This window comes from Lissotriton helveticus, chromosome 2_1 (genome assembly GCF_964261635.1).
Source record: "Lissotriton helveticus chromosome 2_1, aLisHel1.1, whole genome shotgun sequence".
Taxonomy (NCBI): Eukaryota; Metazoa; Chordata; class Amphibia; order Caudata; family Salamandridae; genus Lissotriton; species Lissotriton helveticus.
Genome location: NC_136059.1, coordinates 265,446,362 through 265,461,007, shown reverse-complemented (window position 1 = coordinate 265,461,007; position 14,646 = coordinate 265,446,362). Strand labels below are relative to the sequence as shown.

Below are 14,646 nucleotides of genomic sequence, written 5' to 3'. Positions count from 1 at the left end.
AAGCTTCCGGGGACCGGTTTCTGCCATTTCAGGCGTCTTCGGCCCGGCTTGCTTGAATCCTGATGGTGCAATGAGCAAGGGACTCACATCTGAGTATACCCTTCCACGCTTAGGGTGGACAAAATAATTTACAACAAGGGGTGGTGATGGACAGAGTCTCTGAATTAAGCAGAGTACTCTCACCCAGTCAAGAGATCAGGGCTAGATCCAACACCGTTTTTTAGCTCATTGCACCATCCCAGTTTCAGAACCTGGCTGTATGCAAATTAGTCTGTCCCTGGCCCAGTGCATCATGGGAACAGGGCAGACCAGACTACAAAAGCCAATTCTTACACTGGGAAGGAAACAAGCTTCCGGGGACCGGTTTCTGCCATTTCAGGCGTCTTCGGCCCGGCTTGCTTGAATCCTGATGGTGCAATGAGCAAGGGACTCACATCTGAGTATACCCTTCCACGCTTAGGGTGGACAAAATAATTTACAACAAGGGGTGGTGATGGACAGAGTCTCTGAATTAAGCAGAGTACTCTCACCCAGTCAAGAGATCAGGGCTAGATCCAACACCGTTTTTTAGCTCATTGCACCATCCCAGTTTCAGAACCTGGCTGTATGCAAATTAGTCTGTCCCTGGCCCAGTGCATCATGGGAAAAGTAGCCCTTTAAAAACATCTCAGGCCTGCCATTGCAGTGCAGTTTTGAACTCCCATTTTGACCTGGCCAGGTCCAAACCTTCCTTTTTAATACATATGAATCGTCCATAGGGAAGGCCCCGAACAGCCCAGAGGATAAGGAGCAGTGGATTTGCAAAGGTAGACATGTACTTTTAAGTTTTATATGTCCTGGTATTGAAAAACCCCTACATTTGTTTTTTCACTACTGCAAGCCCTACCTCTCTGATACAACAACATTGGGTTACCTTATTACAGTTAATACGTGATAACATTCAATGGAGAGCAGGTACACAGTTCGACTTTGGTGTCTAGAGAATTGTAATTAAAATCACTCTTTGATGGTAAAGTCGGATTTTAAGTCACAATTCTGAAAATGCCAGATTTAGAAATTTGGCATTTTCTTGTCCTAACCATTTGGTGCCTGCAACCTATTCTTGAGTCACATGACTAAGTTTAGCTGGCAGTTGGTATGTGTGGATTTCTCCCAGACAGTGAGAACAAGCATTTGCAATGCAATAGGTCTCGCATTAGGAAAGTTTGAGCTATTGGTATTGTAAATGACAATTTTTGTATTTATGTTTTGTTTTTGAAAATATTGAAATTAATAGCTTTGTCATTTACAATGCCAATAGTTATAACTTTCGCAAATGTGACACCTATAGCATTTGTAATGCAATATGTATTGTATTTACGTGACTTACATGTATTGATATTACAAATAACAGTGGCTTTTAATTTTTTTTCAATTATTAATACTTAAATAAAAGTTTTTGTAATTTATAATGGCAATAGCTTAAAGTTTTGTAAATAACTTTTGTGAATTTTATCAGCCCGATTCATCATCGGCATGTTTTGCGAGTCTGTAATAGCGAATAATAAGGAATCGCTATTACAGACTCGCAAAACGGGATTCATGTAGGAATCGCAAAATAAATTGCGATTCCTACACATTCCTTATTTGCGATTAACAGATTGCTAATTGCAAATAAGGAATAACTCCCCATTCATTCCTATGGGCCTAAAGGCAAATAAGGATTCGATTTCAAGGGTGCTAGGGGTGTCCACAGGACACCCTGTAGCACCCCTGAAATGTAAATTAGACTTATGTTGCGCACACACATGTCCAAAGGACATGTGTGTGTGTAACATACAACTGAGAAAAATGCACAAAAGTGCATTTTTCTCAGTTTTCGCAATTTACCACGAAGTCTGACTTCGCGGTAAATTGCGTAAAAAAATAGCGAATTCGCAATTTTTTATTGGGTCATGAATAGCATTTAAGGAATCTCAAATTGAGATTCCTTAAATGCGATCGCAATTTGAAAATTCTGATTTTTTTTCGATTTCTCAAATTGCGAGTACATGTCCCAATGATGAATTTCAAATGCCATTTTTGCGAACGCAAACGGTTGAATTCTGCGATTCGCACCGTTTGCGCCCGCAAAAATGCTTCATGAATCCAGCAAAAGGGACAGCCAGACAGACAGCTAGGCATTAACGGCTGGTAAACACCCGGTTGCATGAAGAGCCTATGAAGGATAGATGCTAGCAGATGGGGCTAAAGAGCAGAATATCGTAGTGTCACGCGTTGCCAGTACTGCATGTATCAGTAGGGAAAGCAGCAGCGTCAGAAGCAGCCGAGTTACAGGAGTCAGGGTTACCTGTGGGACAGCTATCTTTAGGAACATTAGAAATGGGGCAGGTATCCCCAGGAGAAGACTCAGTGGCACAGGTGTCGGCCCCAGAGCCGACAGGACAGGGAGACATGGTTTAAATTAGATTAAAAAAAACAGAACGGGTACTAGCAATGGAAAAGGTGGTGCTCGAGTCGGGTAAAGAGCAGGGCAGCCAGGGTGGGAAGGGGACTGGAGATAGGGACGTTGAGCGGATGCTACTAGCGCCCAGTGTCGTTGTCAAATGACGTAATAGTTGCAGCCTTTGTCCTCTACTGTGAGAAAAAAAGGCGTGCGGGTGTACGATACCAAAAGCCACTTCTGAGTTGAAGTTGTATGGAAAACGGGCAATTAATAAAAGAAAAATGTAAGGCTTTATCTTTAAAAGTGGCTCCTCCTGCTGAAAACACAGGCTCTGCACCCAGGAAGTGAAGAGTAGTAGCTTCCGAAAGACGGTGGCACCATGGGTTAGGCTACTTCAGACTAGAGAATTATTTTCCAAGTAGAACCGCTTTTAAACATGAGTCAGGTGTCCGCATCCAAGATGAAAACGTTCCTGCAGTCCAACACTGAGGAACACCACGCTTTAACGGTATGAGCAGGGCACAAGTCCTAAAACGAGTTTGGGTTATGAGATCCCGGCTCAGCTGCTTCGCCAGAGAGACAGGAGATTGGGAACGCGCGCGCGGCGGGCTCCGATCGCTTTCCTGAGCGTGCGCTTGCCAGTCTCCTGTCTCCTGGGAAGCAGACCCGGCAACTATAGTATCGCGCCTGCGCGATGCGCATATGGCTTCGCCATATGCATCGCAGGCGCGAGACCTAAAAAGGAGGAATAGGTGTTGGCTGGGTGGGCCACTCTGACTTAATGAGGAGGAGCTGTCACCTACCCACTTGCACACCACAAAGGCTCTGTCTGAGTACACAATCACAAAGAGTTTGTCACTAATCTTTTGCGACCTCTGACCAGTTGGGACCATGGCAGGGAGGCAAAAAATTCTAACTCCTCTGAGGGGTGGAAACCACAAGTATACTACTTCAATGTAGGCACCAGGTATAAATATTCAACCTCAGACCTGACTCTTCAGTACACATCTGAACCTGTGGAAGACTAAGAAGAAGGACTGCCACTCTCCTGCCCTGCTACCCTCCTGCCTGAGTATGAGGGACTGGACCCAAATCTTTAACCCAAGACCAACAGAGTGCCTCCGAGGGCTAGTTGAATGGCATCCTGATCAAAAGCTTCAGGGACAGAACAGACTTCCTCCATATTGAAACTAGCAACTGGACTCTACCAGCCGTGAGTCCTACCCACCCCCTTCCCACTCCCCCAAGTGGTGCCAACCCTGTCCTAGACCCTCTGAAGTGGGCCTGAAGGTGCTCTGCTAGTCAACAGTTGGGCCAGCAGAACTAACTAATCCCAACCCATAGCATCCCAGAAACTCCACATTGGAGCCACTGCAAGGTGCATCATCTTACCAAACTCTGCATCAGAACTGCAGGTCGGACTATACTTGTGACGCTGTCCCGGTACAGGGCAACCAAAGTTGGTGCTTTGTACTTTTTGGGCTATTTACACTTAAAACTTTAAAAGTGCATATCTCCGGTCCTACTGATTGGATTTTTGTTGTTTTGGTCTTACAGTATTTAATACATTTTGTTCTATTTTTCCAAAGTGGTGTGCGAATTTCCATGTCTTTTGTTTCACTTTATTACGGTTTGAAGTGCTGCATAAATACTCAGCACTTTGCCTCTAAGTTAAGCCTCTGAGCCAATCTACACGAGGGTTAAGCACAGGTTGATTTGGGGTTTGCTTGTGATATCACCAGGACAAGGATTGTGGTTGCTGCTTAAGTAGGTTTTACCAGTAGCCAAACTTCTCACACTAAGTAAGCATTAAAATTCAACTTCCACAGAGAATATGCTATCTATTGATCGCATACAGTAAAAACTACAACATATTCTTTCAAATGATGGAATATCTGGAGGTGTAATTTTTGTGAGTTTGAGAGGAAATGACAGAGAAAACCAGATAAGGTAATAACAGGGTAATAGAAAAGAGGGAAAGGTGATGTGGGAAAAGAAAACAATAGAAGGGATAAGCATATTGAGGAGGAAGATGAGATGCAGAAAAAGGCAACCTGTAGCAAATATGGAAGATGACCTAGGGAAGAGAATGAGAGAAGAGACAGAAAGGGTAGAAAAGGAGGGAGAAGAAACAGTGAAAAGGAAAGAATAGAAGGGGCAGGAAAACTTAAAGAGATGAGGGAAAAAGGAAAAAGAGTTGGGACAAGTGAGCATGGAGACAGAACGAACAAGGTAGATAATGTTCAAGAGAAGCAAAAGAAGTTTGGAGAGAAAACAAAAAGTGTAAAAGAGGGTAAAGAGGGCAAAATAGAGAGCCTGAAGATTAAAATGACTCTCCCTCTACTAGGGAGACTACAAAACATACACACAAATTGATCCAGGAGAAGGCTCTATAAAACACAACCAATGGTAAAACTACCAACCACACGTGTTACCAACAACTGTAAAACTTAACCTACCAGTTTTTGGTTTTCTTTGGCAGGTGTGGGGGAATATTTTCTTTCAGGTGTGTAGCTGCCATGTGGTCTTCTTTGATGGAGAGTTCAAGTTCCTAAGAAAAAGGTATTATTTGACATTTTGTTAAACTCAATTCTCTGCAGAAATAATAAACAAAGAAACAAGAGTACCTTAGCATTTTGAACTTGGTACAGGGCAGTTTAGTAAGCAGTAACTCTGGTAGTGTATGTAGATTCATCAACTTTTTAGATATGTGGTCAACATATGGAGAGGACCGTAAACATCTATTACAGATACCAAAGAAATGTAAGGCTGAGGACCAAAGAGTAGCCTCAGCCATCACTACCTTGCAGCCAGTTATCCAATCTTATACCTATGTGATGTGTCTTCTACATTTTAGAGTAATTTGAGACTGAAAGAATAGGTTGGCGTTAGTATCGGGAGACTAAGTAGAGAGAAACACAGACAAATCAAACTGTTTAGAGTGAAAACAAATTGTAAAACACACTCCCCAACAAAGAAAGCCAAAATTGTGACATTGCATAAATATTTTGTTACCCAACTGTGAACTTTAGCGAATTCTCCAGTCCTCTCTAACTAACCCCGAACCAATTTTAGGACTAGGCCAATTAACAATTCTAACTCTAGCAACATAGGCTTGAGTGCTGAATAGTCGAGTAAGGTGCAGGTAGAACTTTATATAGGATAATATGTTTATGCAATATCAAGATTTCAGTAGTCCATTTTTGGAGACAATATTTTTGCTAAATGTATTTTGAGGTCTGTTTTCACAAACTACCAAGGAAACCATCACTGTAGAATGTTAAAAATATAAGTGGGAAATCCATTCTACACATATTGATAGCGTAATCCCTACATCGTGTCACTCAATCAATTAGAGATACAATAAATGACCCATCAATCTGTGGTAGCAATGGAGGAAATACTAGCCCATCCAATAGTCAAGGAGTCCTTTGCAGGGTTGCCACTCCATTGTCAGAAAATTCTTGAGGCAGCAAAACAATTCTCAATGGTGCAGCAAGGTAATGATATATATATATTCTAATCTCTTCATAATAATATTGTTAGAATGTCACAATGCACTATTTATATTATAAGTAAATTACTTTTGATTATTTGAACAAGTGATGATGGAGGACAACAACAGCTATTGTGGGCCCAAACTGCACTTTGAGCAAAGGCTGCTTGGGGAATCAGCTTACCTAGAAACTACACCTTCTAAAAACAAATACAACCGTTATGTCTTCAGATCTTTGAGTGCCTAATTCAACAGTAAAACACCCATGGATATGTTGGTATTATATTGAATGACATACCTCCATCAAGTGCATTTTAAGAGTATAATGAACCTTAGATCAAGTGGCTGGACAACACTCAGCTATAAATCTCATTGGTAGAGCTCATGGGTACAATATCCAACTGATTAGTACCCAGGAGAAATGCATTTATGTTATTACGGTCTGGAAGATGAAATACAGAGCCAGCTTATTGAGACTTAAATCAACAACCTATGGGATAATGGCCTGAACACTCATGCTCCTGAGCTATCTTAGTTTTTTTTACTTATCAAATAAGAGGCCCTTTGTGCTTGCTGCTTTAAAAGTGCACGTACATACAAATGACACATGTACAGGAAAACAACTCTTAGCATAAGGCAGTCAAAGCTATAATTTACAAATAAACACTATTGGGCCTTTGCTCTTTATTGAAGTTTGAAGTAAGAATCCCATATATGTATTCTTACCTTTTCTTAAGGATTTTCTATTTCTAAGCCCTACTGCATGTCATCACACACTAGAACCAAATCTGTGATATTGCAAGCGAGCACAGAACTAGAAAATAAATTATTACTCTGGTTTCTGTGTTTTGTAAACAAATGCATGTGTATTTTATACCTTCAGTGAATTTGACAAGTTTTCCTGGCGTTGAACTTCTCGTTCCAACCTATTGAGCAGAAGATACAGCGCATGACTTTCCTCTGCAATTTTACCTAGTACAGTCGCCAATGAGCTATCTTGACCTGTGGAATTGTAAAAATAAGAAAGATTCAGATTGAAAATCTGTTTAAATCAATCACTGATTACATTACTACCATCAAGAAACCTGTGGCCTAGTAGAAGTGAAAGAGAATAAAGATTTCAGCAGATATACTTTCGCATCACCTGGAGTCACAGGCAGAAATAAACTAAAAACTCTCCAAGAAACTATTGCCTCACCCGTTGGAAGCCTGACAATGCTCCTGGCTTAAACCTTGCAGAATGGGACGGTAAGACACACAACAATGATATTATTCAGCGCAAGATTTACTTACCGTAATTTAAAACTGCCAAATCAAAGAACATTTAGCATATAGTTGAGAACATTCATTGAACACAAAACAAGCATTTACAATGCAATGGTTTCGCCTTTGGAAAAGTTAGAGCTATTGGCATTGTAAATGACAAAATTTGTATTTATGTGTTGGTTTTGAAAACAGATAAATAAATGGCATTGTCATTTACATTGCCATTAGCTTAATCTCTCGCAAATGTGAGACCTATTGTACCCTACGGACGAGCTCAGCAGACAGCAATTACTACCACACACACACACCCAGAGCCACACACACACACACACACACACACCCAGAGCCACACACACACACACCCAGAGCCAGCCACACACACCCAGAGCCAGCCACACACACACACATCCAGAGCCACACACACACACACCCAGAGCCACACACACACACACCCAGAGCCACACACACACACACACCCAGAGCCACACACACACACACACCCAGAGCCACACACACACACACACACACAGAGCCACACACACACACACACACACCCAGAGCCACACACACACACACACCCAGAGCCACACACACACACACACCCAGAGCCACACACACCCACCCAGAGCCACACACGCACCCACCCAGAGCCACACACGCACCCACCCAGGAGAGCAAGCACAGCGAAGGGGCAGGGAAGCAAGCACAGCGAGGGGGCAGGGAAGCAAGCACAGCGAGGGGGCAGGGAAGCAAGCACAGCGAGGGGGCAGGGAGGCAAGCACAGCGAGGGGGCAGGGAGGCAAGCACAGCGAGGGGGCAGGGAAGCAAGCATAGCCAGGTGGCAGGGAAGCAAGCACAGCCAGGTTGCAGGGGAGCAAGCACAGCCAGGGGAAGGGGAACCAGGGGGCGGATGCCCATCATCTGCACTGGCACACCTCTGCTGTATGCCGTCACAATGATACACGGTACAGGACAAACATCAACTGCAACCTACGTGTCTGATATGCACACCTAAAAGGAACAACTGCACTCCTAACTCCAAAGTGCCAGCAGACACATACATCGTGTGTACATAGAGCCATTTCAGGAACCTTTTCTTAGCGCCACCACCTCACCTTCACACTCGGGCAACTCTCCAGGCTTGCTCACTTCTGTAGCTTTTCTTGAGGAAAACTGAGAAATACAAATAGTATGTACTGGCACCAAGTTCGCACATGTGGTGAAAGTGCACAAGGTGCACTTCAGTTGAGCTACCTAATAAACATATGATTGTGTGCACTATACAGTCACAGAAAGCCCAGCAACTGCGTCAGGCTGCATATAAATGAAACAAAAATGACTCTTACGCGAAGCCTTTTTGTTCCAGTCCCTGTTCAGTATGTGTAATGGGAAAGTGTACTTTGTATGTACTGTCTGCAGACATGAAAGTGCAGTCGTCTTAAATATCGGTAGCCGCCGCTGCAAACAATGGAAACTACAAGGTGCCAGGAAGTGCACTGTCTGCACCCGCAGAGTGCACTAAAAGGTCCCTTCTGGAGAAAGCATGGGATTTAAAAATACTTTTCCCCGCGTTTCTGCTACTTTTAGCAAGTTTGGGGCAGGCTGTACGCTTCGTAGCGCTCCTGTGCGCTCCGAAAGGGAGAAATGGACAGCCCCTACCAATGCTCAGGCATCTAGCGTGAGCAACCGTACGTGGCGTACAGCTTCGCAATGAGGATCGAAGCGTACGGGTCTTTTCAAAGGGGGGGGGGGAAGCGGAAGCGTACAGTTCACCAGGCAATATGAAGCGCACAGTTTATAATCCGGCAGAGTACAGTGGGAGCGCACGATTCTTTTTAAAAGCAGTTTAGATGGGCAGAATGGTGCGCACAGGTTACGGGCGAGCTGCCAAGCGTACAGTTAGTTTTCCTGAAGCGCACAGTCTTTTCGATGCGCACCGTACCGGCAAGATGCCACGCACAGTACGGGGCGCAAAGTGTCAGCCCGACAACCAACAGACACGAAGAACAGTACACAGAGACGACAGGACACGGAAATCGCACAACTCACCCCTGCATAAGACACGTCCAAAATGGCCAAAACATGCAGAGAAAAGAAAAAAAAGAAAAAAAGAACCGCCCACCGCCGCAATGACGTTCTACAAGGGGCGGAGAGAAAAAATTTTTTTTAAAAAATAAATAAAAATCGCCGGAACACCCACGAATCGCCTCGGACAATGACGCACACCTCTCTCTTCCAATGGCTAGCCTCCATTTATGGAGCTAGCCAATGGAAAAGAGAGGCGGGACAAAGCCACATACTGTTCTCAAAAGATTTCGCCTGTGCGAACGCTGCTGCGCAGCGGATCGCCAGGCGAAACCTAAAAACACCACACTGATTTCAACAGAGGCTTGGAAAGCGTTCAACAGGGTTCATTGGCAATTGCTAAGCGTGACATTGGAGACTTTTGTGTTTGTGTTGGATCTAAATTTAGAGACTGGACACTCTGTAGCTATAACAGACCGACTGCCTGCATCAGGTCATTGTGTGTATTTGAGATACAAAATGGTACACGGTATAAGGCAAAGTTTCCCACACTCCCCCACTGATTTGTATGTTAACTAAGGAGTTTGCCTGCAGGGACAGGTCTGCCAAAAAGGTACATTTGAGGCGTATTAATAGAAATTAACAATGAATGCAGATGACATACTACTTTCACTTACAAACGTTCTGAGACCAGCACCCTTTCTGCTGAAGGAATTGGGAGATATTTGGGAAAACATTAGGGTTTAAGGTCACACATGAAAGCCACAAGTACTGAGCATCCACATCCCAAATGATGAAGTGACAGAGATGCAAAATCAAATCCCATTCTTTTGGACCAAGGTCTATATCATGTACCCATTGGGATCGGTACAGTTTCTATAGAAAAGCTACTGTAAAAACACTTTGACCTGCAAGTGACTGCAATACAAGGTGAGCTGCAATTTTGGCGCATGAGTATCCTCGCTTGGTTGGATAGACTAACCACAGTGAAGATGAACAATCTACCTAAACTTTCTTTTACCTTCTCCAGACCTTGCCGATGCCCCTACTCTAAGGTGATAAGAAATATACAGAGGGTGACAAACAAATTTATATGAGAGAATATGTCGGAGAGAATTGTCAGACTGATCTAACTCTACCACTGGGAAAAGCAGACAACAGATTGGCCAGCATTACCAAATACTATCAGTCGGACCAGTTGCATTTCTTGGTAATGAGAAAGGGTGGAATCTGAGAAGCAGTGGCCTTTCGTGCTTTGGGCCATACTGGGAATTTGCTAGAAAGAAAGTAATTGGTGTGGGGTCTTTACTCCTACCCTATAACCACATCTACACTAGGGGTATAGGATTGTGTTGCCACACATATAGGGCTGATGTAGTTTCCCTCACTGTTCATATACGTAACTGAAGAACCGGATTTCACTGCAGTTTTGGATGACAGCTCCTTTAGTGTGTGGGAAACTAAGTGGCACATGAGAATGGGGAAGTTCTGTGATGAGGCGTGCATTGTACTGTTTGAAACACTGAATGGAAAAGTGTAGGTGCAATGAGGTACACTGTGCATTGAACCATTTGAAAGATGGAAGGAGGAGGTTGACCTTGTAGAGGTGGAGGGGGTCAGGTGTGCCACTGGGTCATACATAAAGGCCCCAGATTTCCATTTAACAGATAAATACAGACAGAAAACCATGTATTTGTCTGTATTTATTTGACTCACAATGGGCTTATTCGTGGCTGCCAGTCAAATTGCTGTGGAGAATGACAGGCAGGGTGTTTCCGAATGAAGCTTTAAGCAGCTATGATGTTCATGTATCTGTACTGCAATGCTAATGTTTTCATCAAAATTGTATTGCATATAAGAGATGCATTATACATGGCTTCTTATGGTAGTAAAATTCATCAGGAATCCAAATGCAATTGTCTAAATAAGTGTGTTAATATCCTCATTGCAGATTCATTTTCTCAAACCCCAAAGATATACAGGTATAAAGCGCTAAAAATAAATATGGATCAATATAGATGAAAATGGCTGAAATATAAATCCCATAATACAGGGAGCCCTAGTTCTGCACCAGTCTATAAACCCACATGCACCACAAAGCCCTGGTAAATACACACTGGTTAAGCTAAACAGGTGGGACTCACGAAAATAGGAGATGTGCTGCCAGATATGTGGGAAATGCAAAAAGAACAGTTGATGGACAGAATGCAGAACAATGTCATACATTCACCCCAGTACAGAGATCTGGGCCTAAATCCATTGTGTTTTTTTTTGTTTTGCTCCCGACGCCATTCTAATTTGAACCCACCCATATGCAAATCATTCTTGACCCTGCGCCCAATGGGAACAGTACAGCCAGAACTGCCAGGCCAGGTCCTCCCTGGAATGGAAACAAGCATCCTAGGACCGGTTTCGGGTTTTCAACCCTCATCAGCCAGGATAGCTTGACTTCCAGTGGCATGGAGAGCATGGGACTAACGTCTGGGCATACCCGTCCCACTCGGGGTGACACATGCAAAAAGAACAGTTGATGGGCAGAATGCAGAACAATTTCATAAATTCACCCTAGTACAGAGATCTGGGCCTAAATCCATCGTTTTTTTGCTCCCCATGCCATTCCAGTTTGTGTGGGAGCATTGAAGCACTGTTGCACCTTCTTGTGCACTGTCCGAGACTCTGAATAGCTGTTCTTGATGCACACTAATCTATATTTAAAGAATGTGCCCCTCCATTCCCAGCGTATATCCTTAAAGGTAAACATGCCCACGCCTCTCATTGACGGAGAAATTGAAGTCTCTGCCCTTGTGTGCTACTGGGTACTGTTTAATCACAATATGGGGTAAAACCTGAACCGTGGAACTGGCAGACGGTCAGGGTTTTAGAGATTATGGGTCTTAATTGAAGAAAGAAAAGTTGTCTTCTCACTAGCCCAAAAGTTAGAGGCTTGTACATCTATTCCTTGAATTGCTTTTCAGCAAATTTATGAAACCTACATGCCCTAAATATCTGAGAATCATACCATCAGACTGCTCTCAATCGCTTGCTGGCGGGACAGCAGACCAAGAAGCAGCTAACAAGAAATACATGGGGCATTGAGTCACATAGGGAGTAGTATCCATGATAGGACCTGTTCTTGTTCAAACTAGATGTGTTGTGGCATTGAAATTCCTGGAGGAGGAGGTATAGCTTTAGTTGATATCCATTTGCGTTATTTTTCCTTCCTCACTGGCTGCTTGATTTAAGCGAGTGCATGTGTCAAGGCCTATAAATATATAAATAAAAAGATTAGATCCTAAAACAACCAAGTGCTCATGAAAGTCTTTAGCAGGTTTGGTATCAAGCAATTATCCCGGTTAAAGTGGATGGCAGGAATGTCTAAGGAAATGCATAGAAAATACTCTTGGCAGCATTTGCACAGAGAAAGCGTATAAAACATAGCTAGCCCTCGACCCTGGTTGAACTACCAAACATCTCGGTAAAATAGAAAGTTCTATTTTACCTATATGCATTGGCGACAATCATTAAATGCAACGTGGATCAGAGAACCTGGTTCTCTCTAAAACATAAGGTCTCTGAACTTTGCAGAAATACTTTAAATAGATCAAAGCTTGTGTTGAGGAGATACTTAAGACGCTACTAAGTAGAGCCCCATACATTAAATTAAAAATTACAAAAGTTCGAAAGTATTGAACAATGTTAGAGCTTTTCTTACCGATATTTCTTAATTGTAGGATCTTCTTGACCGTAGAAATCTTGCTGTTGATGTGAAAGCATAAATCTTCCAAATCTGCAGATGCCATATCTCCTACAGCACAAACATATTAGTTGTTCAAAACTAAGTAAAACATGACAAAGGAAATTGGGAAAGGAACAGCTAATTACTTTGAACCTATGGCATTTAAATGTAAATGTGGTTTAATAAGTGACAGCCAATCACATGAAATGTAACAATACTGGCATATGAATAATACACACTCTACCAATATGAAGCTTTATAGTTGTTTTGTAAGTTTAGTGACTTTAAACATGGATTCCACTGTCACAATCAAATACTGAAGTCTGAGTGCACCTATGTTGATGTATTGATTAGGGATTAATGAGGTTCTTAACTGGAGGTTTATGATTAATGAAGCACTGCGGCGGTGTGTTCAGAATGCATAAGCATAGTGGGCAATAAGCACAGAGGGTTTATGCATGTTAACTCATACAGGAACTCTACAGGATAGTGGTAAAAGGTATAAAAGCTGGTGTTGTAGACTTCCTCTTGTAGCAATGACAGGAGCACAATAAAATACCTGATAAAAGATTGAACGCAAGAGATTATCACTTAACTAAAGAAGCGTTTGCAACTGTCCCACAAAACATTTTGTAAATAAGGATCAAGAATGGCCTAAATTATACATCGGTAGAACCATGCCACAACAGGTAGTACAGTAGAGGAATATCCACACAACTATAAACATTGACACAATATATCTATAAGATGCTCATGAACATTAAATAGTTGTACACATGCAAAGGATCTCGGAACACTTTTAGAAATGATAGATTTACTGAAAACCGCAGTTAAGATAATCAATTAAAACAGGAAAGCTACTGGAATGTGAAGATTGTGGTTAGGACAACAATTCATAACCTGCACAACATTTATGCAAATTGTAACTTGCACAACAGATGCATTGCTCATGACTGACACTTGATGTGACAGATACAATTACAACAAGCATTTGCAATGCAATAGGTCTCGCATTATGAAAGTTTGAGCTATTGGTCTTGTAAATGACAATTTTTTGTATTTATGTGTTGGTTTTGAAAATAGCTAAATTAATAGCTTTGTCATTTACAATGCCAATAGTTATAACTTTCGCATATGTGACACCTATAGCATTTGTAATGCAACATGTTTTGTATTTACGTGACTTAGATGTATTGATATTACAAATAACAATGGCTTTTAATTTTTTTAAATAATTAATATTTAAATAAAAGTGATTGTAATTTATAATGGCAATAGCTTAAACTTTTGTAAATAACTTTTGTGAAGATTATGTTCAGTGTATATTATTGTGATGAAAATCCAAGAACAGAAGTGAATTATTAACATCTTTTTGTGACATTTGTAATAAAGCTTGAAACATTGAGAGAACATATTTGAACCAGTTGTTGTTGAATGGTTGCACAGATTGATGCAGTGATGGCGCGGAGTGATGTTGTGGTGGCGCTGAGTGATGTTGTGGTGGCGCTGAGTGATGTTGTGGTGGCGCTGAGTGATGTTGTGGTGGCGCTGAGTGATGTTGTGGTGGCGCTGAGTGATGTTGTGGTGGCGCTGAGTGATGTTGTGGTGGCGCTGAGTGATGTTGTGGTGGCGCTGAGTGATGCTGTGGTGGCGCTGAGTGATGCTGTGGTGGCGCTGAGTGATGCTGTGGTGGCGCTG

General features: G+C 42.4%; 1 protein-coding gene across 1 annotated transcript in view; it reads right to left on the bottom strand.

The window, feature by feature from the left end:
* SKA1 (spindle and kinetochore associated complex subunit 1) overlaps window positions 1-14,646 on the bottom strand; it is a 121,147-nt gene that overhangs the window by 76,847 nt on the left and 29,654 nt on the right. The window contains exons 2-4 of the mRNA XM_078674798.1: window positions 12,925-13,017; window positions 6,799-6,923; window positions 4,885-4,976 (exon numbers count right to left, since the gene is read on the bottom strand). Coding sequence (XP_078530924.1) covers window positions 4,885-4,976; window positions 6,799-6,923; window positions 12,925-13,012 — 305 coding nt within the window. The 5' untranslated portion in view covers window positions 13,013-13,017. The remainder of the gene's footprint in view (window positions 1-4,884; window positions 4,977-6,798; window positions 6,924-12,924; window positions 13,018-14,646) is intronic.